The following is a 25580-nucleotide window of genomic DNA, read 5'->3' as shown; positions in this document are numbered from 1 at the left end:
TTAAGTCGATTGTAACTACAGAAGTTAGATAGAGGTGTAAGTTCTTCTCTTTGTTTAATGTGATTTTCATTGTAGACCTCAAAGTGGGTTGAACTAAATTGGTATAATAAGGCCTGAATCTGTGTCATTGTTCTTAAACAATCTAACTCTGATTCTAAAACAACACTGATCAACAGTATTAATGATGGCAGTTAACGTGTATTCAAGATTGGATCAATATTGGTATGTTTGTATACATCTTTTAAATTCTTATAAAGATATCTTCATGAATGGAAAATTTCATGTTCAAAGTATGTTTGTTCTTGCAACTTAATTATTCTGACATTTATTAGCCTACTAGGAGCTCGGTTCATATTTTCTGTCTGTGTATCTATTTCTTTTCTCCACGCGTCTGTCTTTCATTTTCTCATACCTTACAAATATTTCAGAGACTACAAACTTACCCTGAATAAGGTAACCCGTTGCTTCATTCTTGATTTCTGGTTCGAACTGGTTGGTCCGTTGGAGGTACCTCATGATGTAGACATTAGGAGCGAAATGGATCATATTCTGTTCTCCACAACCGAATGGCAGGCGAATCAAGTTGTGAAGATTGTTCAGTGTGGGCCCCATCACGTCAGCTGTTTGAGAATGACCATTGTTGTGTTACTCAAACTTTTGAGACTGCCTCTTCTGTGACACACCCACATTATCCTCTATCAAGTGGTCAACCGTTCTTGCTCATACATTATAAATTAACCGAATCTTGAATCTTACATTTCATGCTGAAGTTTTATTAATGCCATACCATCAGGTTTTCTCTTCTCATTCTTCTTTCTTTCTTTCAATCTACATGAACATTCAAATTATAATCATGAATTAGTGCAGTTAAAGACAGTGTCTATATATTATTCTAAATATTTAAACAATATAACTTACCGATCATTGTAGCTTGTGCTCTCTCAGACCCAGGGACAAAGTTGAGTGGTAAAGACAGAGTAAACGCCTCATGATATATCTCATCGTTACCTGTGATTATCAAATGGAATAAAATTATTTTAAAAGTATTTTGTAAATGGTCATAAGAGCAGAAGCATTTTTTTTTGTTTTCACTAGTAAATCTAGTTTGTTGAAAAACATGTACAGTTTCGACAAATACACCAATGCATGATGTCAAGGGATGTAAGGAAGATGTTCTCTAATAATACAGATTTGAAAAGATTGACAAAATGGATAAATTATCTGTACTGTAAGTTCTTAATTTTAATAAAATATGGTATATTACAGTGTCTATTTCATAATCTAATAAATAAAGGTGCTCCCTTACTGCTTTTCCTTTTTTTGCTGCACCATGTAGCAATTTCATACCTTTCCTCTTCCAAATCCTGAATTCTCCAAGCGATCCTGAGCCTGTAGCAAAGCCGATGTACTGGACGGTCATACCAATGGCTGAAGGGTCCACCAGGGTTAGAATGACCGATACATTGGATTTTGTCTCCCCATAACCGATCTGTGAAAGATATTGGGAGGATATTGAAATCATTATGAAAAATGTAATCAGGCTTTGTTAATACCATGAAAGGAATCTATGTAATCAAATTTTACCATGCAAAATGAGAAAAGTACATAATTATAGTGATAATTGTCTGCTTTCCCCTTTGCTTCATGGGTTTAATTGGTTAATCAATCATTCATGTGGATTTATGATTTTTGTTTAAACAAATTAGCAATATATAATGACTGATTTAAAATTCATGTGCTGTTTAACAGCACTTGAATTCTAAATCTTTGTTTCTGTAAATATACCTGATAAAAATCATGACTTATGATTTATTATTCAAATATAATATAATTAATCTGTTTCTCACTTTAGAGATTGGCTGTGATCAAGGTAGAGTCTTACCTGAATTTGTCCGTCAGTCCAGCTAATCCAGAAAGCTCTGAATTCCTCCCAACTCACAATATTTGGTGTCATGTGAATCTGCAGTCTGTCACCTTCACAAATTGAAGGGAAAGAAAATAGAAACATAAATTGGTGATATATTAATAGAAGACTGAATATTCTTACAATTGGAATTCCTATCATAAATATGGAGTAAATGCAACGATTACAGTTTAATTCAATCAATGCAATGCAAGATGGTGGGTTGATACAAAATTGTTTTAAGTTAATAGCTGAATTTGACACAAGTTTACAATGTGAACAGATAGACATAGAATTAAGAAAGGATACTTGTATGGCACAAAGTTATTGAAAAATATATATTATTCAAAAGGCAAGGATGATGTTGTAGGAAAATTGTGTTCGATCGAAATGCTTACCATCTCTTCCCTTTGAGATCCATGACTGTGTGTTGTCTAGGCCTCCAAGTACTATTTCATAGTCAATGTTGTCTGTCTGATCCCGAGACAAAGCAAGCTTAGCATTGCTAGTAGCCTTGCAGAGGAAAGAAAAGGAATCCATATTCTCGGGTGGATGAAGAAATTGGTATTCATCGTAGTTGGGAGTGGAAATGTGGATCCGTTCTGTACGAGAATACACAAAGTTGAAATAGAAGTTTTTTTTTTTTTTAATATACCATTTTAAATCAAAAGATAGGGCTGTGTGGCTCTCATCAGTTTAGCTGGGGACTGATTGTGTCGTTGTTTACTTTTTCTTCAATGTCAAGCATATATTATCAGTCTTTCCTTCTCCCTCGATCATGAAAAAAATATTATAAAATGAAACCAGCTTGAAGTCTAGTGTGAAAATAAAACTGTATGTAGAGATTGGCAATTTGTGTTCTTTCAATAATTCTTATTACTTCATTTTGAAAACAAAATAATATTTTTAGAAGAAGTATTATCTTCAGAAATACTTACCATTTGGACAGAAGAACACACTGTAAGTGTAGCCCCTGAGAATCCCTTCAGGCTGAAAATTTGGAAGAACATTAAAAATAGGTTCATTGTATTGTTAAATCATAGTAGGCCTATAATGAATCAAGTTATTACCTTTGTCTATGTATTTATGTAAAATCAGATTTTCTCAAACAATCATTTTTTTTTGTCTATTGGCATAGAAAGTTGTGTCCTGTTTCTCACTTTGGTAGTGAGTTTTACTCCTCTTGACAGTTTGCTGCATGACTCCATATCATTGCATTCTTGGTGCTTCAAAACGAAGTATTGGAATTGTAATTCATTAGTTAATAAACCCATAGGGCCTTCATATTTCATATGATCTGAGTGATTCACATCAAAATTCAAACAACAAAACAGTCAGAAAATACTATTAAAGAGTGAATTACATTACATATTATCAAATAAATAACAAAGTAATTTGATTCCTTTACCTTCTGTTCCAAACTAAACTAATGTAAATTAAGAGCCATGTCAAGACAGACTTACTTCAACAAGAATGTTATTAGTGACTTTATCCAATGCCAGAAGAGTTGCTGGCATGTCACCTAGGGCACCCTCATCATTACAATCACATGACATGGTCATCAGAGCTTCAGCGCCAGCTAATGAAGATAATTATGAAAGGATGATGTAATTGGTGAAATGAAAATAATAAAAAAAAACATTGATTTCACCTCTCTCTTTATTCTCTTCTTTACTCTGTCTTTACTCTATCTCTGTTTCCTTATAGCCTTTCTTCTCACCCTGTTCAAACTCCTCCATCTTTTTCTTCTCCTAAAGTCTACCCCCCCCCCCTCTCTCTCTCTTTCTTTTTCTTCTTTTCTTCTTCATATCTTCCATCTGTTTCTCTTTCTTTTCCCATGTATTTCACACTCTCCATCCCCCTTTCTACTATTCTTTATTTCCAACTTCTTGTCCCTTTTTCTCTATTCCCTCTATCTCTCCCATTCTAATTCTCATACTCGTCTTACTTCCCATATTTATGATGAGATAATTATTTATAATAAAAACTCCAAATGATATATTATCCTGGTACTAACCATGAATCCTTTTCTGGCCCAGCTCATTGAATACCAGCTCAACCTGAGTGGTCAAACTCTCCTTGGCCTGGAGGCATTGGTCAAAGGTGTGACCACGACCCCCATGGTTCAGGAACTTAACACCTTCTTGAATTTGCATGGACACCCTCACCTGGAGTAAAAGAGAAAAAAAATCACAAAAGCTACTCTATGTGGTATCACTCAGTTGAACTTTGATGATGACAAAATGCAAGGATTCTGTTATCTGTAGTGCTTACTTCTTAAGATGTGGAACACTTACAAACAGAAAACTTAAGGTGTATGAAGCTAACATAAAGTTTCATAGTGGATGAGAACATCTTTTATGTTTTAATTAAATGCTGTGCTCATGATCTTGCTCTTGAAATTTAGTCTGATATTGATTTGAATGCCTTTGACAGTGTACACAACTTACTTTGAGACAGTAAAAGATACAAATAGATTTTGTAGTTTAAAAATAAAAGCAAATTAAATCTGAAGTTGATAAGAATTCCCAAGGCTTCAACGACAGTGTGTGTACCTTTACACAGACATCTAAGTAGTTGAAGACGGTCAGTGGTACTCGGAGCTGCTCCCCTCGAATCACAGAGTATGGAAGGGTGTATTCCACAAAGAACTCCTTAAATGCAACTAGGGGTGCGGTAGTAGCCACGCCCATCCCGTGTGCCTGGGAGAGGGCAACCACGTCGGTTTGCCAGGTTGTGATGGAGTCTGGAAGCTGCAGCTGGATGTAGTTGTCACTCCTCGTAGAACTACAAGGATAATTTTAGAAAGACAATTATACTATTCATTTTGGGTTATGAAAGTTGCACAGTAATTTGTTAGTGAAGATTAAAGTACCTCTTTCATTACTTCAGATTACCTGAGACTAATGAATGTTAACGATTCAAAAATTGAGAATTATGCACAACAAATTGTACTGTATACAGATAAATAATTTTGTTTAGCAACTTTGGAGCAAACGTGGAAGAACTGGTCACGAGGTATATTTCCATTGTACCTTAGAAGGAAATGACAAGAAGTACAGTTTACAGAGTTATTGACAAAAATAATATTCAGTTAATTACCAGCAATCGTGTAATTTTGTTAGTTAGGTATATTTCCATTTAACCTTACATGAAAAAATGATTCCCCCCAGAAATGACAACTATCTATTCGGAGTTGTGCTGAAGAACATTCCATGAAGTATATTTCTTATTTGCAAATATAATCTTATCTAAAAACGTCGTTTACATACAAAAACATTATAAATGTTACATTTTCTTACCTAATGTTGAAACAGTTAAATATCCATGTCTCTGGAAAGTAAGCTCTTCTTCGCTTGTCTGTACTTTGAACTGATCTCTTTGTAGCAACATGTGGACTAAAGCCAGTCCCGTCTCCGTGAAGAGCTGTTTAACAATGAATAAAACTTAGCTATAATAAATGTCATTGATGACTGTGTAAGATACCATTCCTTAAAGTTTCAGAATCACTTTATTTTACAAGAATCGTTTTAGTCTCTTAGAGTCGTTTTAGTTTTCTTTTAGAGTCATTATCAAAACTTGTTTTATTGTTTAGAACAACATTTTACAAACCTTACAAGTCATAACCCTAAGTCAATGCAGAATTTATTGTTTCTGATCTTGTAAAAGCAGACTGCATTAATCGGGCCTAGGGTTTGTGAAACGTAATGCTCATTTGTTTATAAACAATCATTCAAATGGCATGAATATTATCTGTTATATATTTAGTATAAACATTTTATTCAATTCAATCCATGTAAGAATACAACCTAACTTGCAGGAAAAAGATGAATAAACTGTCGAACATTAAATAAGCAACTAATGAAATTTAAAGCACTTCATCTTACCCGATAAATCTTGAAATCGAAGTTGTACTTTATTAGTCATGACCCTCAAGCCTGCTTCCTGCAAATAAAGATGATTTAAATACATTAAGCTCCTACATTAGCTCGCTTTTTTAAACTCATATTTTAATTTAGCTTAGGGCCTAATAGTCTTCTTTTGTTATGTCTTGTCATCCACCCATTGATCATACCATCTGAGTATAGTTTGATAAATGGGTTTGATAAGTAACATGGAAGTACATTCTGTTCCAAAGCTATACGATCAACGAGTTTTGTACCGGCTGCTTCATTGATTGCTAAATAATGTTTGGTCATTAATCATAATCATGTTATTTAGCAAAAAATGAATTTAAAAAAAAAACTGCTTAGATTGACTTTGAATTGAATTTATTCACCACTTTCATAAAAACATACAAAGGTTTGAATTAACTTACTTCAAGAGAAATGCATCATGTTCTATATGTTAATCACAAAAATTTACAACAGAAATTGTTGTGGGTGACAGTGAAATTTAGCCTTAATGTGCCTTAAAATGTCTGACGAAACTTTTCTCCATTTTTAGCTGTAATTTGTTAATAAATTAACATTCTTCATAATGTATCACATCATTACTTTGTTGGTCAAGACGGAAACAAATTAAATCGTATTTGCTTTATTGTTATGGGTAGCATTATTTATTCATGGCTCCTCGAAATATTCAAGATAGGGGTTGAAAGATGTTTTATGTGCCACTAGCTTACCCTGAAAGCAAAGTCAGCATCTCGAAGTCTCATGGCGTTCCACATCGGCGATCGTTTTCTTCTAAATGTACTCCTCCACCAGAACGTGTCCTCATAACGCTCTTCAGAAAGATCGTACTTTGCTAATTCTGCAAAAACCTTTTTAATAGATATTTCAAAAAAATCTTGATTTATCTAACAATCATAACATTTTGGTAACATTGCTGTTGTTTCTTTTCTACTTATCAACAAACGATTTGACCTTAATAGATCGTAAGGCTGTATCCGCTATTCAGACTTTTAAAATTTATATTGACTTGTGAACACGGTAAAGGCAAACTGCCTTTCCGCTTTTATTTCACGAAACGAAAGAAGTTTAACATATCTTTAAAAAATAAATACATTTGGCTCATCAAAATTTTATTTGGAATTTCGTAAATAAAATGCTCTAGTGTATGCTTCCGAACAGGGTAATGCTTCGATTCAAATGATTGTAAAGCTCAGCATATGATAGTCATCATTATCGCAACAAATTTCTTGATGATAAGAAAGATCAACTTGCAACAGTAACTATCATAGTCATCACATCAATGTGAATCACAACAATACAATGGTTATGATAATAATCTAAATTTGATCAGGACTCCTTTCATAATTTCATCACTTTAACGGCAATTTGATTTGGAGCGCTACTTTGCCAACTTATTTGAGTGTATAATACGCTCTGAAAAAAAATAAAGTGGGAGTAAAGAAATCTAGCAATAATTATTAAATTTACAAATAAACATAATAACCGGCCAACATTTACAGTTAATACATTATTTAGGTACCTTTTCCGGTGTAATCTGATATCCCGGTCGTAGTAGTTGAACACTCTTGTCCACTGTCGCTACACATACGCACGAGTCAGGCTTCGCAGATATCAACATGTTAACATGCGACTTGGGAGTTGTTTCATTCCTCGACCATGTCACAGTTACCTAGTCAAATTAATTTTTCAAAAAATGATTAAAGATAAAGGAACAACGAACTTCGATGCAATGCGGAGGAAAGTTTGCTGCGGAAAACTTTGAAACTACTATAAGTAACAAGGCCCCTGATATATATTCGGGCAACGAGATGATCTATAATATATTTTAAGCTCTCGATTGATATACCTATTGACAAGCTTATATCAACATGTGGCAGATGTATAAAATGCGCCATTAATAAATATCACGACAAAAGAAATATTTTTTCCGCTCGTTTCCCCGGTCCCTTAAATTTTGAAATTTGATAGGTCGATATTATTCCCGTGCGCCCGAAGGGCTTGCATCAGTGATGCTCTATTATCGTGTTCATAATTTACTTATGTGTAACCGTACATCGCTTGATAATTGAAGTAAGTCGTCACATACGAGATTAATAAAGCCAATGTTCAAAGATAGTCGTATCCAGATTAGATACAGGACCGGTGCCGAATTGATAATCTCTGATTAAAGGGCGATGAAGATCCATTTCCAAGTCGACCTACCTTATTCTCAAAGCTAGGTTCCACCTCGATTTGCATCGTGTCGACCACGCCTTCTTCGTCATCTCTGACGTAATAGACCAAGAGGCGACTGGTCGGAGACATAGCTGCAGTCACCATAAAACTGATCTCTGTCTCACATTGTGATATAGTACTGTTCAGTTCGGCTGCTCAAATGAAATCAAATTGTGTGTCATGTATTTCTTATCAATATCAACTCTTTGTGACCAACATGCTGTCATCAAGGACGAATATCATAGCAAATGTGAAGTTTTAGCCTCATTTTCTTTTGACACTCTTATCACGTAAACATAAATAAAGCAAACCTTCAAATATTTGCAACATATTAATCTAAATCAACGTCCTCTAATTACGGATATTATACATGTACACTTTATCTGAACCAAAAATCTTTACTAATATATAAACTAATCCCTTTGCACATCTCTTTTATTCTCTCTTTCACACACAAAAACCCAACACACTTTTTTTCCCCAATATTTTTTGTTTGTGGGTGCGCATTCACCCGCACCCACCCACGCACACACACCCACACGCACAGATACATCCGCGCACGTATACTTACAAGTTAGTGGTCTAAATCGAGGACTCATAATATATATCAGTATGTTTGTACATATTTGAGTACACACATTTTTATAGATATATAGGAAACCGAGGACGATCTGGAAATGTACTGCATAACCAAGGACCTCCTTCTTTCTTTGCAAATAGAGCACCTAAATGAACATACCCCTAAATTAAAGTGCCTCCAATTTTAAATAATTAACAGGTTTCTCGAACCGAGGACGTACTCGTTTTGAGAGTGGTCTTTAAAGTGAAGGTATAGTTCACACACAAGCAGTATCTCTCAGTCTCTCTCTTCATAACATAAGATTGATATATTTGTCATGCAAATAATGTGTTACCTTCAAGAGCCTGGTTAGCTTCTCTTTTCTGCCTCCCTACTTCACTGACTCCTGACGTAACGATGTTACCACGTGCCATGACCTCATAATGGAGGCTAAAGTTACAGGGGCAGGTCGACTGAATCTTTACAGAAGCCCTCTTTCCCACCTGTGGTTCAATTGGATTGCAGAAACATCAATAAGGTAGCCTGTTTATTCTTGCGGTATTTGTTTGTTTATCTGTTTCGTTTGAATGTGTTTGTTTGCATGTTTGCTTGTTTGTACTTTTGATTGTTACAGTTTTCATCTGAAAATTTAAGGTCATAATAATAAATGTACACTCTCTATAATGCTTGAACAGATTTACCAAATTTGAGCGCCAAAAGTCACTCTATAATATTTTGTTGTTGCTATCATCAAAATGGTCTCGTTCTCGCGCTCGAACAAGGGCAGCAAAATCAAGATGGATTTAACATTGGAGTGTAGAGTATAGCTTGTAACATATACTAATAGTATCAGTTTCTAACACATTAAAACAAATCACATGAAAATGCATAAGATTGTCACAAATAAATGCATCAACTTGCATTCATTGCACGAAGCTTTCAGATAAATTTAATCGAACGAAAGCGAAACTCGTACCTTTAATTTCGGTTGTGCTTTCATTAATAGGTGGCAACTGCTGGGTGAATACCAGCTCCCAAGTGATAAGAAATGCGAAAGGTAGCTGCTACCAACTGATTTTCCATCAACTGCTACTATGAGAGCCTGTAAAAGTAAAATCAAGATGGTTAATTATATCTATTTCAGTACAAGGGATGAAAATCTAAGGGGGATTTGTAAAGTGAGAACAGTCAAACACCTTTTAAAAGCCGTCAGCAAACTCTGTAATATTTCTATTTTTAGGCTTAGTCACCTTTCATCTTCTCACAATTGTTCACCCCACCCTGTACTTTTCGTTCTCCTTCTCGTTTTCCTTATTTCCACTCGATTGGAAGCACAGCCCAACCCCCTCCCCTCCGTTTGTTGCCGGAGCTATTTTTCTGGCAACACTTTAATTCTTTAACGTAAAAGATATCAATACATTGACGCACTTCTTAAAACAACAATAACTGCCTGTTAACAATTCAGAACTAATTCTTCTCTTCGAAGCGTAGACTTCCCAAACTTACATCTAGCCAAAGAAGTCCGTCTCCATCTGGAAGTAATGGGATTACAAACGACACCTCTCCGTCCACGGCCTCGTACTCTTCCCTGAAAACAATGTCTGTGTTCTTGTCGACGTTGATTCGGACGACGACATTGCTGGCTGGTGTGTCGTCGGGATAGAATACGAACAGCTGGAAATATACGATAATAATTTTGATTGATTTAACCCGACTAATAAGAATCTTATCGAATATAGTATACATATTATTGGGCATATCACCTTTTCCTTACGGCTATAAAGCGCTTTATAGTGTGCTCCACACAGTAATTTCAGACCGCTTAGAATATAAAGAAAATCAAAAGAACTAGTTGAGTCAATAAAAATATATTATAAATCATGCTTAAAAACAAAAACAAGTGGGCCTAAAAAGAGTTTCTTAAAGAAAGCAAGTATATACTTGTGGATAAGCAACTAATAAAACCTACGGCTGGAAGTCCTTTCCTAAGAACTTGGTAATTAGAAGACGACGGGACCTCCCGGTTACGAGAGCACTGCTTTGTCAATGAGCTATCACACCTCGAAAGTATTTTCAATAGTCAAGGATAAAACATGTGATACCGGTACAATCTAATAAAAGCGTGGCTAGATGGATGATATCAACTTGAATCATTCACCGCAAATAAAATAAATCTCAATTTAGCCTAGCGGGAATTCCAAATATTTAAGGAAAAAAATATTTGTTTGTCGTCACTCGGCACCCCATTTATCATCTACACTCCATCAATGCAGAATATTATGAAGTTTGTTTACCCTTCCGTAGTAAGGAAGCCCGGGCTTGAAATGTTTCTTCGTTTCTGGGGCGAATTCGATTGAGACGAGTTGTTTGTGAACCAGGCATGTCTCGTCCATTGCTGTGAAGACATTTCCATCGTTGCTCGTCACACTGGCTTCGATTCGGATGGTGCCTCGGAAGTGATTCTTGAGGGGCGAGTTCGTCAGGTTGTTGATACAGAGATCAAACATGGCCGTACCATTAATCTACATCGAAATCAGAAGGATATTGCATAATACAGTAAAGCATGGCCACAACTTTAACAAATCAGCATTATATACTAAGATAAGGTAACCGTATGTTATTGCTCGGTTTTTGTTCGAAGTCCGATTTTCCGAGTAAAAATATAATCTAGGACTTCTTTTAGTATTATGTAACGCGACCGTTTTAATATAGTTCATTTGATTTGCACTTTAAGCACTGTTTACCAAAATTAAACAATCTTTTAATTAACATTTTAATTCATGAAATTACATTGCGAGGTCTCAATACATCCTCTCGTGAAACGATTCTATCTTTTTCGTTTTTAATCAAAATAAAACTCATAAACCCACGAATCTTTATAGAATTGAATGCATTAAAATATACTCACGTCCATGAAAAGGTACATATTTCTACCCACATAGTCGTCAAAATACCCCAGACCATGAAGATTCATATTGATGGTGAGTTTTCCTTTCACAGGTTGTTTGAAAGTGTATCTGGAATAGAGATTTAAACCAAGGAAGTGACGGAGATGATTGCATGCAAATTTAAAACTGCAGAGAAGACGTTGATTATAACGACATTCTCTCACATTCTTTACACAATCACTTAATGCGTGTATAATTGTGTTCTGTTTTGTTTTTGTCTTTCTTGTTGTTGATATTGTTATCGTTACCGGAAGTTGATATTTTCTTTCATCTGAAAAGCACTAATGGGCAATTCACAATCAGATGTATTCTCTGCAACCTTTCTACCCCAACGTGTAAGCACACTTTTAAACATAATGTAAAGGGTTTTTGCACTTTTAAATTTGAATTTGTAACATTACAAAACCGTCTCATTCACACAATTATCGTACCCTTAGATGACAACAACAAATTGGATAACATTGTAAAAGACTGCCGAAGCTCCTGCATGTACGATTAACTTTTAAAACTGGTATAGTCTTAAACTGCAACTCATTTGCCTGTCTCATTTTTTAAAAAATGCTTAAGAAGTTAAAGGTTCAATACTCTGCGCAATCTACTGAGCTTGTCGCTCCTCAGTATGAATAGCTCCTGTTCTTACACCATCCCTGGCAATTATTAGTATTACCGCCTTTAATAATACATGATGTTCATTTAAACGATTGTTTCCTTTCTTGAAACCATGAAACTATAGACATACAAACAAAAACAAAAAATTGCATTCCTAAGAGAGGAGAAAATTCGTAGGATTCTTGTCCCGCAAACTTCCTTAATTCATCATGACAGAAAACATGTGTCTTGGAGAGTCAATGCACTCAGAACTAAGACATCACATTCCTCTTCCTCCTTCAACTGACAGAGCAACTGTTTCTCATTTCGATACAGCTACAGGTTAAATCTACTTCCGTATCATCTTGCCAGTTTTCTCGGTCAATCCTCCTAACAAACTTTGACATGGTATTACTATTCTCAGCATGAAAAAGAGAACCGACACAGCGGTACAGAGGTTATTGTAGTATATCGAAGTCTTTAAGAAGAAAATGGACCTTCCATACGGATTATAGTATCCCAAAATACTTCAGCTAATTAGATAGGGTTATATATAAACAAGAATGTATTACAAGAGCCTACACAATTCAAACAATAGCTAGATATAGATCTCCCTTTTCATATAGTTGAAAACTAAAGCCTTGGTTCAGCTTTCTGCAGAAACAGGGCCTTGATCTCTTTTACATGCAGGTAATTGATTTATATTCATATTAAGTATAATACAAAATAATGATAATTCAAAATAAGTTCGGTTGTCCTTTGCTATATCAATGAGAAGCATTACGCATATGGAATAGCATTCTTTTTATTAATTCAATACCTGCCTCCCATTTCTAATACCTCCCCCTTCTCTCTCTCTCTCTCTCTCTCTCTCCCCCCCCCCCCCTTTCTCTCTCCCTCTCTCTCTTTCCGTCGTAGATTGCTCTCATAACAATGTCCATTATTTATATATTATCTACGTTGGCTCCATTTATTGTATGTACACTTATGGTATAATGCCGAAATTCATCATATCTTGAACAGTTTGGTAACGAATAAATGAAGAAATGAATGAAAATATGTGTATTTCATTATGTACCACCTCTTTTTACAAATCAGTCAAAATATCAAAGACATGTGAAGGCATACTAAACAAACTAAAAGTTTTGCAGCCACTTGAAAAGGCTACAAACACTGCATTATTCGTGCAAAATTAATAACAATTAAAAAAAAGTGAAACGTCTTAAATTGTTTGCAGATGTAATTTATCATGGTAGTAAACATACCTAGCATGGACTGCCACCCGACTGCACTTGTTTGTATCTCGAATAAACCCCGGTGGATCTATGATAACTTCAAACCTCGGCAAAACTGCATCACAATTGAAATCACAAAACAAAGGGGAAAATTCGTGTATATAAACGGAATATCCCACAACAAACGTTGTCTAAATGTTTGTCATCATATTGATTTTCCACTTTCCTTTATCTCGAAGAAAAGCACATGAACCTTCTACCTGATAACATTTATAATCAACAAAAACATATAATATAGATATAGTCAGTCTTTATTCTTTCTTTTTTCTTTACGCATATTATTTAAAACACAACCACAAATTTAGCGACAAATTAGACCGAAATATCCATCAAGCAAAATAACAAATCCTTAGTATTTTCAAATTTGACGGATCCGTTAATACACATTCTCTTCATGTTCTAACTTAAAGAAAGTAAATTATTCAAGTTCATCTTACCATATTTTTCGACGGTGAAGGTTTTGTTATACATGTGACCTTGCATATCCACTAGAATAGTCCACACTCCGAGCACAGGCTGATCAGATAGAGGGAAACTCGCGTTAACAATTCCTGTCAGAGTAAATAGTATTGACAACTTTTTGTTAAGGTCTTCCTTCCGACTTCAATCAAATATCTGATTATCTGATTATTCTTTTGCTTTGAGAACTGTTGACAATCACATAATTTCTCGTTGGTATTCAATAAAATGCAGCCCATTTAGCCTATATTGATACAACCCTCAACAACCGAAATTCCACTTAGAAAGGTTTTGTTTTCTTCATAATATAATGAAATAATGATTTTCACAGATGAAATATAAAATAATCGGATATTACATTTCACAGATGAAAAAAAAGCTGATAACATACATGGAGGTCCCTTAGAATTAGATTAAGAATGGGATGACAGGGATACACTTACCACAGCATGTTGGCTCAAGATTTTTCCACTGGATCATCCTGGCCCCTTTCGGATCCAAGATGTAAACCAGCATCTATGAAATAAAGAAATTATATAACAAGTCTACACAAAAAAATAGCAAAAATAGCACAACGAAGAGCTTAGAGACTCAAACATAAAGATATGAAGAGTATACATCGATTGATATTTTGGAATACCGATCAAGACAATCAACTCTTCGAAAACTAAACTCAAGGGTAATTCTACTACCCCATTGTACATCACACTCAGATAATGAAATTTATTATTTCATTGTAATGTCGAACATTTCAATATGCGATGGAAAAGACAAAAATGTTTTTTTGAAATTCTTTGGGACCGTATTAGTAATAATATAGCTTCTACAGAAAGATTTTTTTTAACAGTGAATAATGTTAACATTCTTAACCAAAGTTTATTTGCCTGTTTGTTTGATCGTTTGTGGGAGGGGGGGGGGGGTCATTGCTGTTTTGTTTTTATTGTTGTTTTGTTGTTGGTTGTGTTGGTTGGTTTGTTGTTGCTGGTTGTTGTCGTTGTATTATTTTGTTTGTTTGTTTTGTTTTTTGTAGTTGTTGTTTCTGTTAGGAGATCTCAACCAACAAATCTGTATCACAACTGAAACAATATGAATGCTCAAACGACATGACTCACCGGTACGTTTTTAGGTCTCAGATCTGGACCCGTAGTGAATAAATTAATAAGAACTGTGAAAGAAAAAAAAAGGAATCGGTTTACCTTCACATACATGTCCTCATGTATCCATCATTTTGAGACTAAATGTATAAATTAATTTCGAGAATTACTGTAATGTCCAACGTGGAGAATTTTGCATTATTGTAGACTATTTCCTGGATATATTTTCTACATTGCAAGTTTAATCTCCAGCGGAAAGACCATTCATTGGTTTGGCCCCAAGGCCCAGTCATTTTAATAATGCACGACAACAAATTATTATAATTAAAGTAATTGAATCATAATATTAATTTCAGTTATGGTCTCTCTGTCATTCCCTTGGGAGCATTATTTTCCTTCAACAAATCGCGAAGATTTACCAAGCCCGAAGCAACATAAAGAAATTTGCATTTTCCCAACACTCTGTCCCAAAAACGAACAGCCTTCTAGCAATGTAGTGCATGCAGACAGTCCAGGGAACTTCCAGTGACTACTTCTAAGGCATCTAATCCCCATTTAAACCTCCTTTGTCTTCCTCACACCGCTTGAAATCTTTAGTTCATCTTCGTGATGGGCTGCATAACTCTTCGAAGTTGACCAGAAGAAGATCAATCTTACCTTTTTGTTCCGGTTTGTAAATCGGTTTATCGGTCTGAATAAAGACGGATGTGCTTTTCTCTAAGACCGTGATTTCAGACGAGTTCTTGAAGTTGAAACCCTGAGATCCGAGCTGGCAGTTACCACATATTTCAAGAACCGCCTTTCCGGTTACATAATCTGGTACCTAGATATTCAAATATACAGTACGAAAATCATTATTTTGTTCATTTGTTTAATTTTTAAGCTGATATTCGCATATTATTTTGTAATGATAACTAACCATAACAGCGAGAAAAAAAAAAAACGTATTAAAATGGTGACTAGTAAGATACCGAGGGAGAGAGAGTGGGGAAACGACACCAAAAATGAAAGGACGATGGAATGATTTTCATGTTGAATATCATTGAGAAAATGAGAGTTGGATAGACGAAAGAAAACTGAAGGTGGTATCTTGAAGATAAATGTTTAACTATTGAAAGCTTATGTTGAAAAAAGGCAAACCAAAAGGTGAAGAGGAAGCAAGTTTGTATACCCTCACCATGCACCACCACCTCCATCACCATCATTAATACCACAATCATCACCATCACTACCACAAGAAACACCATCATCTTCAACACCACCGTCGCCAAAATAAACAACAACATCATCACCACCACTACCAGAAACAACAACAACAAAAATTATGGTGACAATGGTTTGGAATTCCACTGTAATTGCTCTTCTTGCTAAGTTGATACCCACTGGACTTTAGCCTAGGGTTATTTGGTGCGAATCCGAACAACTGTATAATTTTTGTGCTTATTTGATTGTTATAACTCTCTACTTATTTATAAACAATTTAAACACATTCTCACCAATGCCAAAATGCAAATACAAGACGAGGAGAAGAGGAACAGGAATGGAATTTGAGAAATTAAAAGGAGGAGGAAAGGAGGAAAAAGTAGAAGAAGAATAACAAGAAGACGGGGAAGAAGGAGAAATGAAGAAAGGGAAAAAGAGTGAGGATGGCCAAATAAATAGAAGGAAAGTAAAGGGAGAAGAAGAAGATGATGATGACGAATAAGAAGGAAAATGGGGAAAAGAACAGGAAGAAGATTAACAAAAAGTAAGAACAGCAACAACTACAACTACATGAACAAGAACAAGAAGACACCGAGCAGGGAGGTGGGAGGACAGTACTTATCAAGAAAGTTCTTGAGATTTGATTTACGGGTTAGGTGGTCGGTGCGGTAGTTTGGAATGTCAATTGGACCATTGGGAGCAATTATCGTGACAAACGGTTTAAATGAAATTCGTCGGGTGAAACAAGGGTATCTCCAAATAAAGTGATTGAGTTTCTTAACATAGCCAAAGGCATCGTGAAATGTGACAAGACGGGTTATCAATTAAGGAGATATAGCTGAGAAATGAAAACGTTATCGTCGGCTGAAGTAATGATTCCAATATATATCAAGATGCTTATAAGGAATGGGTATCCATAGAATTCCAGAATTTTAGTATTTCTTTTAAAACTCCGACAGTTTTAATATTGATATACGCGATAATAATCCAGTCACACCGAAGCAACCGACACCAGTCGAAATACCGGGAAAGAGGCAAATACTTCACTCCAAATGGCTAAGATTATGTCTGATTGGTAGTCTGGAGTAGGTTTGGTGGTGTAACTGGGACCTTGCTCCATCCCTCACCATTCGCTCCACCACATACACACACATTCACAAGTTTTACTCTCACGACCTTTCTTAAATCTTCCTTGTTTGCAATTACGGTACTTTTCATCTCAAACAAATGTACTTTTCAGACAGGCGTTAGCCTTGGGTTTTATCAACAAAAATGCACTCCTGGATGATTTCCACTTGACTTCTCGGTTTTACAGGTACTTGAGAAAAATCCACATTTTTCAAATTTATGATCGGACCATGATCGTACGATGTCGAGAAATAATTAAACCATTTAGTTTGTTTTAAGATGGCTAAAAAAGACAGGATTGCAAATATATTTATGATAACATTTGCATGGATACAATAACAACAACAAAACTAAGAAAAGTAAAATAAGACAAAAATATACATTGACAGTTAGTTGTGTACTTACTTTCAGTATCAATGACCCTTTGCCTGCATAAGGAGAATATAGAAAAGAGAAATAGAGTATGATTGTTTAGCCATCATTGAAGAAAGACAAGTGAAAGCACAAACATATGTAAAGGGGCAAGGGCTCGAACCCCCCCCCCCCCCCCGCCCCCCCCCCCCCGACAAACGCCTAACCAAGAAAAAATATTTGTAAAAGTTGATTGAAGATATTATTTCAGGGTAATCGAATTGTTCTTAGAAATAGGATCATTTTTTTTTTATTCAAAAGTAATTGAGGACCATAAACTTTGACTCACTCGTTTCGCTCGTTCATAAATGAAATTCACTAAATACATCTGTAATAAATCTTTTGAATGATCAGATTACAGATTAAATAGTTTTCTTGCTGTAGGCTAATATTAAGAGCTCATCGGATCCCCCCCCCCCCCCCCCCCCGACGCCAATATCCAGATATGCCACCGATTGTCTTTATATCAACCATTTTACTAGGATCTAACTTTTGTATATTATCATTTTAAAACCATTTCAAAAAAGGTTTATTCCCAAGTGACAATACTTTCCTTTATCGTTGTATACATGTAGACAAAACATTCTTATTGTTGTTGCCAAGATAAACAGGCGCGGGCGTTACGATGGGATGATGATGTTCCAGGACTGATAAAGGAAGTCCATATGCCATCGAGATGATTTAGAATCTTTGGTAGAATTTGGGTGGAATACGAGCTCTTTTATATGAAGTGGGGTTAACGTGGGTCATTGAGACTCTACATGATAGCGATGTCGGCTGTTTACAATTAACTTTAACAAATTGACAATTGTTTTATTTTATAGTTCGAGTATACGCCTCGCACTTGAAGATAAGCTGCGCTGCACGCTGTATACAAGGCAATTTATCGCATTACTTATCTGAAAATTGAAATTTGACCGATTTCACAGAATGATTTAAAACGAATAAAGCTGGAGCTTCAAAGGATTTATCCTTGAATGAAATCAAGATCTTCCACTAAATCAAACCATATCTCTAAATAAGCAACCACGGTAGTCTGTCCCCTAGTTGTTTACTTGAAAGTCCTCTCTGAGGGACTTGGTAGTGGGATTAGTGCCTTACCAAGAGGCACTTGCGCATTGACTTGGTTTCGAACCCGGGATCTCCCATTTTAATACGATACCACTGCTCTACCACTAAGCCATCATACCTTCCTCGTTGATTTTATGCGCAACAGCATTGCTAATGGAAAAAATGCAGGTGTGATTTTTTTTTCAATCTTTCGAACAAAATTGCGAAATATAACTGTTTTCTCTCACTTCTTTGTATATCATTTTAAATTGCATACATTTAACAATAATAATTCTGATGATTCTGATTTACAATCTCATAACATACAAAAGTTCCCATTAACTACAGAGCTAGGCTATCAGAAATTACATGACCAGCACTCGTAAACATAACGATAGTGGGCAGGTATCTCTTGTGAAGATAGCAATTCGCTCTCAGAGTCAGTGTATTCTATTCTATATATATTTTTGCCTTGGTTTTATTTGTGCAAGATAATCTCACATGGCTCATTTTTATGTTTTCTATTCACGCTGCATGATTACTTTGTAGCGCTTTCAGTTGGAAAATTCAGAGAAATCCATTTCCATTTACATACAAGCCAAATCTATTGACAGTACCCATATTAACAATGAAAATGATAGAATTCACGTGTTGAGATAATTATATGATTGTAACATGGAATTACCAAAATAATGTCAGAGCTAAGAAATACAGTTAACTGTTATTTAGATGGTACCAAAATGAATCGAGCTGACAGCTGATCGTCTACACTTTGACGAACTCTCATTGTTCTTACTTCTTCATTCGTTGACGACATTTTTAATCATATCAATCCAATTCAATAATGGTATATTCATCCATGATTATGGATATGATAATCCTAAGTAAACATTTTTATCGTTTGCATCTTTTGTATATTTGTTTGCAATTAAGCCAGTGTCTGCAACGAACGGTTAATAAACCTTCGGTTAAATCATTCTTTGGGGTTGTTCTAATTAAGACAAAACATTTCTTGACTTGCCTGAAATGGTTTCGCCGATGTTAGCAAGGGTTTTGTTTCTCCATCTTATCCTGGCTTCCACCAGAATTGGTTCATTGTAGTCAAAGATGGTCACACTGAGTTTCTCCGATACCCCTGGTCGAAAGGCGAGAGGGTATGCCACCAAGTACCCTCTGTTAAGCAATGAAAGATATGGACATTAATTAGTTATATCGGGTGTTTCGAAAGGACTTCCATTCTCCAACTAGTCAAACGACGAGCACAGAGTTTTTGTGGAGAAAAAAAGGTTCTGTTCCGTGAAGATTTCACTTCTGCCAAACAAGGGTGTGGAACCCCCACCCACTCCTTCAGCATTGGTGGCGTCTCGTATATGTCCATGGTCTGATGTGGTAGTAATGGGTGAATGGTGGTGGTGGTGGTGGTGATGTTGGTTGTGCCATAGTGGTGCTAGTGGTAGTTCTGGTGTTGTTAATATTGGTGGCGTGGTGGTGTTTGTACTGATAGTAGCGGTTGTGGTGGTGGCGGTGGTGGTGGTGGTGGTGGTGGTGGTGGTGATGGTGGTGGTGGTGGTGATGGTGGTGGTGGTGGTGGGGTTGTTGATGGTGGTGGATATGCTTGTAATGCTATAGGTTACATATAATATTGGATGACTCAACATCGGCCTGTCCGGCGCCTGATTATTCCATGGACCTATTTTTAGTAGGTCCATGGTCCAACAATATCCAAAATACCACCCTCTAAGGTACATACTTACATCTCCTTCTTACTTTTCCAATCTCTCACACTTCCTTTATCTAGAACATGATAGTAAATCCTATTATCAATAACAAAGCAAGTTATTACCTGTCTCTTCAAAAGAATCTTACAAGAAACCCGCATTGTTAGTATCCTTTGAAGTTACCCATCAGTTTACAGTTTGCTCCAAATCATAATGCTATTACCGGCGCAATAAATCCGCGTTGGTATCGATTGTACAAAGACAAAAGATCTGAAGTAGCGTTGATGGAAGATACTACTTTAACCTCTAGCTTTGTTCCCATATTACAATAGATTCCTACAGTTTCTGAAGAAGCCATTTTTAATCTCATCATCCGATCTGTTCTTTTCTGTTTTCTCAGTTGTATCACCTACAGATGAATAATGGTTTCGTTGTGAGCAGTGAGGGATGCTTCATCGCAAAATCCCAGAAAATCCCCTCCACTTTAAAGATTTACGTTGTATAGGAATCCTTGCTTTCTGAGATTTTGTTTTTCGGACGTCTAAACACGTTCCCGACGCCCACACACGAATAAAGATTCTCGAGAGCAGAAAAAACTCATCTGAAAATCAAACTATCTGCTCGACTATATCACGAATTCGAAATGAGTACTCGAAAATGGGCGTACTTTCCCAGTATAAGCTTTACATCTACAAATATATATAGGTTTTTGTTTGATCAGGTGGTATGAAAAATGAATGCATTGCATTCCACCTTAAAATAGAAGTATAAAAGAATGAAACTCCACACCTTAATCTCCACCAAAGTTCAGTCATCATAATATCGGGGATAACCATAAAATGTAAGGTATTGTTTACTATGTTACTAACTCTTCAACTGTTTTTTCAAGAAGAGAAGTGTATCCCCACGTTTTCCGAAATATTTTTGATTCAATAGCATCACACGCCTTCTGGGAAGGGAAATAATTGACATGAACCTTCCCATATAATGTTTTAACCAAGAAAATTGTAATATTGTTTTTAATTTGCTTACAAGCTGGCTTTCCGGTATATTCTCGTTCTCCTTTTTCAGTTTTAGATACACCTGCACAGACACGTGTGTATCTAACGGTTGTTATTATTTTAGTAGGACCTTGCTATTAAAGGTAAAGACCAGTTATGGTCATGCGATTGCATTGTGAAAGAAACGTTGTGGAATCGATCAGAAAAGGTTGATCATCTAGCATCTAGCATCTGCAAGGTTCTGGAATCATCAAAATGATAAGAAATTTGGCCAATTCTTCGTAAAGTTACAAGGACTATACACAGAAAGATGTATATGGGACTACCCTATATCTCTCACAGACCATGAGAGAAACAAATTTACCAAATATATGAATTAGTAGGCGGTTTCCCGGCAAATTTTTTATCATCATGTATTAGTCAAAACATATTCTTTCACATGATTGGTAATGAGAGCTTCCATTTCATTTTTTGAAATTGGGGCGTTTCCAATACTGGTCTTTACCTTTAAGAACTGCTTCTACTAAATCGTTAATTTTGAAACAATTCGCTATTTTTTTCTGATCCATTATTTTATAATAATAGGCGTATACTTAAATGTTTGCTCGAAAAGCAAATTTATATGAATATACAGCACAGTACCATACTGTAAGCTTCATAGATTGGGTCCAGAAGGACTAAACATCATTACACCCTTTAATCACGCTTGACATAATCCAACTTTCCGCCTAACTTCCGAAAGATTTTGACTCAATCGTATCCTTAATCACTGACTCTACCACAGGCATATCTTGAAACACATTACCTCCGTGGTGGATTCATGGATGCGGGGAGGGGGAACACATACCCCCCCCCCTGCAAAACCCAATCTTCATTCTTTAAATACACATTAATTATCAATAAGTGCCCCCTTCTTTGTGCCTCTCAGTATTGGATACATTCTATAGATCCATCTCCGTATATCTTGTTATACCAGACAAGTGTCCTGTTATAATTACCAAGGAAACATTGTCATTAATTATCCAAGAAAGGTTACCATGACTAACTGAATCGTTTTCCTGGATGCATGTGTCTACGATTAACAAATATCAATTAAACCTCACTAGTCTGGGTATTAATACGAAATTGGCAAGGGACTTCAAATCGACCTCTTATCATTTTGGTAAAGATTTAAAAACCCACAGTAATGACAGAACAAAAGAGATTGGACATTATAATTAGTTTCCTTTCGTATAAAGTCAAAACATTCAATATCAGAATTGTGTAAAGTTCTGTACAATTACAGAAAACGATATTAAACATAATATACCATTTACATTGTATTCAGCAACTTGTTACAAACTTGGGTTTTGTCAGAGGCAAGATATTCCTCTTGAAAACCATAAAAATACAATATGCGGCAACCTCCGTTTGATCTCTATATGCGTAACAGACATTCAACTTGAATATATTTTCTTAATATGTTCATGTGCATGAAATATTGTGTACATAGTAATTGTCTGTCCAATTTTACCATAACCAATTATTTTCAATAACAATTCATGCGCCTTATCATATTATGCCAAAAAATATTTATGTGAAAATGAATCTGTATGTTTTCCAATTTCGTTGTGTAATCAAGGCCGTTAATACTTCAATACACTTATTTATTAAAAAGGGAACTTTTTCACAAACCAAGCATACCAAATTAAATAATTCGTTCCACATAGTACGTGTTTCAAGACATTTTGTTCTTCATACAACCTTGGGTAATCTTTTAAGCGAATCATCAAATGGAAAATTACACAATATTTATATACATAGACTTCAATTTAGTCGAACGATGATACATTTTCAAAAGGCAATTGCACAATGAGAAACGATGGAGTTGTTATTAACATCATCCACAAAGACTTTCGAAAATCAACCTAAAGCCTTGCCCATCAATCACTGAATGTGCAAACCAAACAATATGACATTATGAATATGAATACGTATGACATACTCCGAATATCATTTCTACGAGATTTACAAATAGGGCATTGAAATTGTATTTGGGTTGATGTCTCGAAAGTCGTTGTGATCGCATTTAATACGCAATACCTCACTTCAAATTGTCTATAACATGTATCATTATATATTCTATCAGTTTAGAAGAAAAAACATCATTTTGGCCAATAATATTTTGGAGGAGAAATAAATGGGGAAACCACACAATAAAGTCCTTCAAAAGTTCAAATGCGAAGCTATATATTTTTCGATTGAATATTTTTTCGCATATTATGATATTCCATCATCAATAACGCTTGTTGTTTGTTGGTTGTTTTGTTTGTTTAGGTATTTCACTTTGGAAAGCCTTTTACAGCACTATAGATGCGGGCAATAGTCATGATAGTGAGCATTAACAGGCCTTATCCTTTCGTCATCTTCAAATCTAGTTTCGTGTGTGTGTGTGATATACGTAACCAATCTTAGTTTCCCTTCCTGTAGCCAGGGAATTGTAATATGATAGGCCGAAATACTTACTCTTCCGCAAATACAGATATCACTGTACTAAAACAGGTCAACACCAACAACGAAAGATGCACATTTGTCCATTCCATATTGAGCCACAAGCCTAATAGTTTCCAGTTACAGAATAACCAATATGAGATTGTATACTCTCAAATCCATACGTTTGCACAGATCACCATCGGATCGATCTTCACCAATCGCCGCGTTCGTTCTCAAAACTTTTTCCACCTTATTTAGTCGAAAGTTGTCGAATTAATACAGCTGCATTTGAGTATTTTTTTAAAATGGAAGAGTGCAATAATTCAGGACACGTTTGATGGTTCCGCTACATGATCGTTTGGTAAACAGCACGATGGGGTTTCAGATTTCTTGCCGTAAAACATGGGATGAGGACTAGCTGTATAGGGCCTTCCAACCAGGCTAGTGAACTCTGGGTCACAGTAATAATTCTAGGCTTCAACCTCTGCATGCCCCAGCATCCCAGCAACAATCGAGGAATCCGCTAACAAGATGCGAGTCTTTATCGTATCACTGACATCCGTGCTACTGTTCCTGCTCGCTCGCTCGCGATGAATATGACGATTTTTTTTTGTTTTACGATGCGAGTTCGTCGTACCGCATCTTTTCACCGGCCAGATCTTGAAGTGAGCAACGCACTACCAAAAACTGTAGTCGTTTTTAGAAAAAGTTAACCAGAGCTGATGATGGTACAGGAGCACGCGTGGAACTGCGCGTGCGATGTATTGTTAATGATCCGGATGCCAGGTCTATCGCGATGCATAGCTAGAGTGAGAAAGGTCGAGAGTAAAGTAGAAAAGCTCCACAAATCAAGGCTCGCTGTCGGATGTAGGGTAGATAAACATTTTCCGTTTGAACAAAGGGAAATGTGAGCGGTGCGTGCGTCCAGAAACGTTGCCAGTAATACACGGTTCACCAGGAGGTCATCATATCAAACTTTTCTACTCTGCATACAGCTCTATTTTTTGCCAAATTACACTGCATAGGCCTAATCTTCTCCCTCGAAAAATGAAAAGTTTTCCTCCTTTTAATAGGTGCAGAAATTCATCAATCTCAACAAGAAGCCACCAGTGGTGACGACTTTATACAGGACTTGAAGAAGCTGACCGTCAAGGCGAGATTGAATCTGTTCAGTCCGTCAGACGTCAATGGCAGTGCCAATTGACAAGGTGATAATTGAATGATCGAAGGAAAGGGTCTCGAGGGTGATGACGTGCGTATCGTGCCGATTTATAGCAAGATTAGTTGGAACGAGAGACAAAATGATTGACGGCTGTACAGGTTGGCTGACATATTTACGACCGTCTGTCAGAGAGATATATATCAAGATCGCGCGCTGGTCAGGCCGAAAAAAATACTGTACTTAGATTATGTGCGTTCTGAACTGATTTGGAGCTTACTTCCAACCCCTTGTAATTTACTCTTCATCCCCCGCCGTCCCCCACCCCCCCCCCCAAAAAATGTTTGTATCTTCTGATATTCAGTTTACCCTGGTTTCGGACCCATATACAAATACGCAAACAATTTCCCTGTGTCCATCTATATATTAAACTTATTTTGCCTACCCGGGGTATAATTGAATTT

General features: G+C 36.0%; 1 protein-coding gene across 1 annotated transcript in view; it reads right to left on the bottom strand.

The window, feature by feature from the left end:
* The window catches only part of LOC579831 (C3 and PZP-like alpha-2-macroglobulin domain-containing protein 8), a 37608-nt gene extending 12484 nt beyond the window's left edge, over positions 1-25124 (bottom strand). The window contains exons 1-27 of the mRNA XM_779925.5: positions 23991-25124; positions 19788-19939; positions 17711-17733; positions 15632-15797; positions 14993-15045; positions 14324-14396; positions 13859-13972; positions 13392-13476; positions 11499-11607; positions 10885-11112; positions 10097-10264; positions 9567-9692; positions 8946-9093; positions 8020-8183; positions 7337-7486; positions 6528-6665; positions 5791-5848; positions 5206-5329; positions 4459-4690; positions 3921-4071; positions 3367-3482; positions 2842-2893; positions 2302-2505; positions 1883-1974; positions 1348-1489; positions 919-1008; positions 444-620 (exon numbers count right to left, since the gene is read on the bottom strand). Of these exons, the coding sequence (XP_785018.4) occupies positions 444-620; positions 919-1008; positions 1348-1489; positions 1883-1974; positions 2302-2505; positions 2842-2893; positions 3367-3482; positions 3921-4071; positions 4459-4690; positions 5206-5329; positions 5791-5848; positions 6528-6665; positions 7337-7486; positions 8020-8183; positions 8946-9093; positions 9567-9692; positions 10097-10264; positions 10885-11112; positions 11499-11607; positions 13392-13476; positions 13859-13972; positions 14324-14396; positions 14993-15045; positions 15632-15797; positions 17711-17733; positions 19788-19939; positions 23991-24067 (3412 nt within the window). The 5' untranslated portion in view covers positions 24068-25124. The remainder of the gene's footprint in view (positions 1-443; positions 621-918; positions 1009-1347; positions 1490-1882; positions 1975-2301; positions 2506-2841; positions 2894-3366; positions 3483-3920; positions 4072-4458; positions 4691-5205; positions 5330-5790; positions 5849-6527; positions 6666-7336; positions 7487-8019; positions 8184-8945; positions 9094-9566; positions 9693-10096; positions 10265-10884; positions 11113-11498; positions 11608-13391; positions 13477-13858; positions 13973-14323; positions 14397-14992; positions 15046-15631; positions 15798-17710; positions 17734-19787; positions 19940-23990) is intronic.
* Positions 25125-25580: the final 456 nt, after the last annotated feature.

Source organism: Strongylocentrotus purpuratus, unplaced genomic scaffold (genome assembly GCF_000002235.5).
Source record: "Strongylocentrotus purpuratus isolate Spur 01 unplaced genomic scaffold, Spur_5.0 spur5_scaffold_6, whole genome shotgun sequence".
NCBI classification, from domain to species: Eukaryota; Metazoa; Echinodermata; class Echinoidea; order Camarodonta; family Strongylocentrotidae; genus Strongylocentrotus; species Strongylocentrotus purpuratus.
The sequence above is the reverse complement of the archived record's forward strand: the minus strand, read 5'-3'. Positions and strand labels throughout refer to the sequence as shown.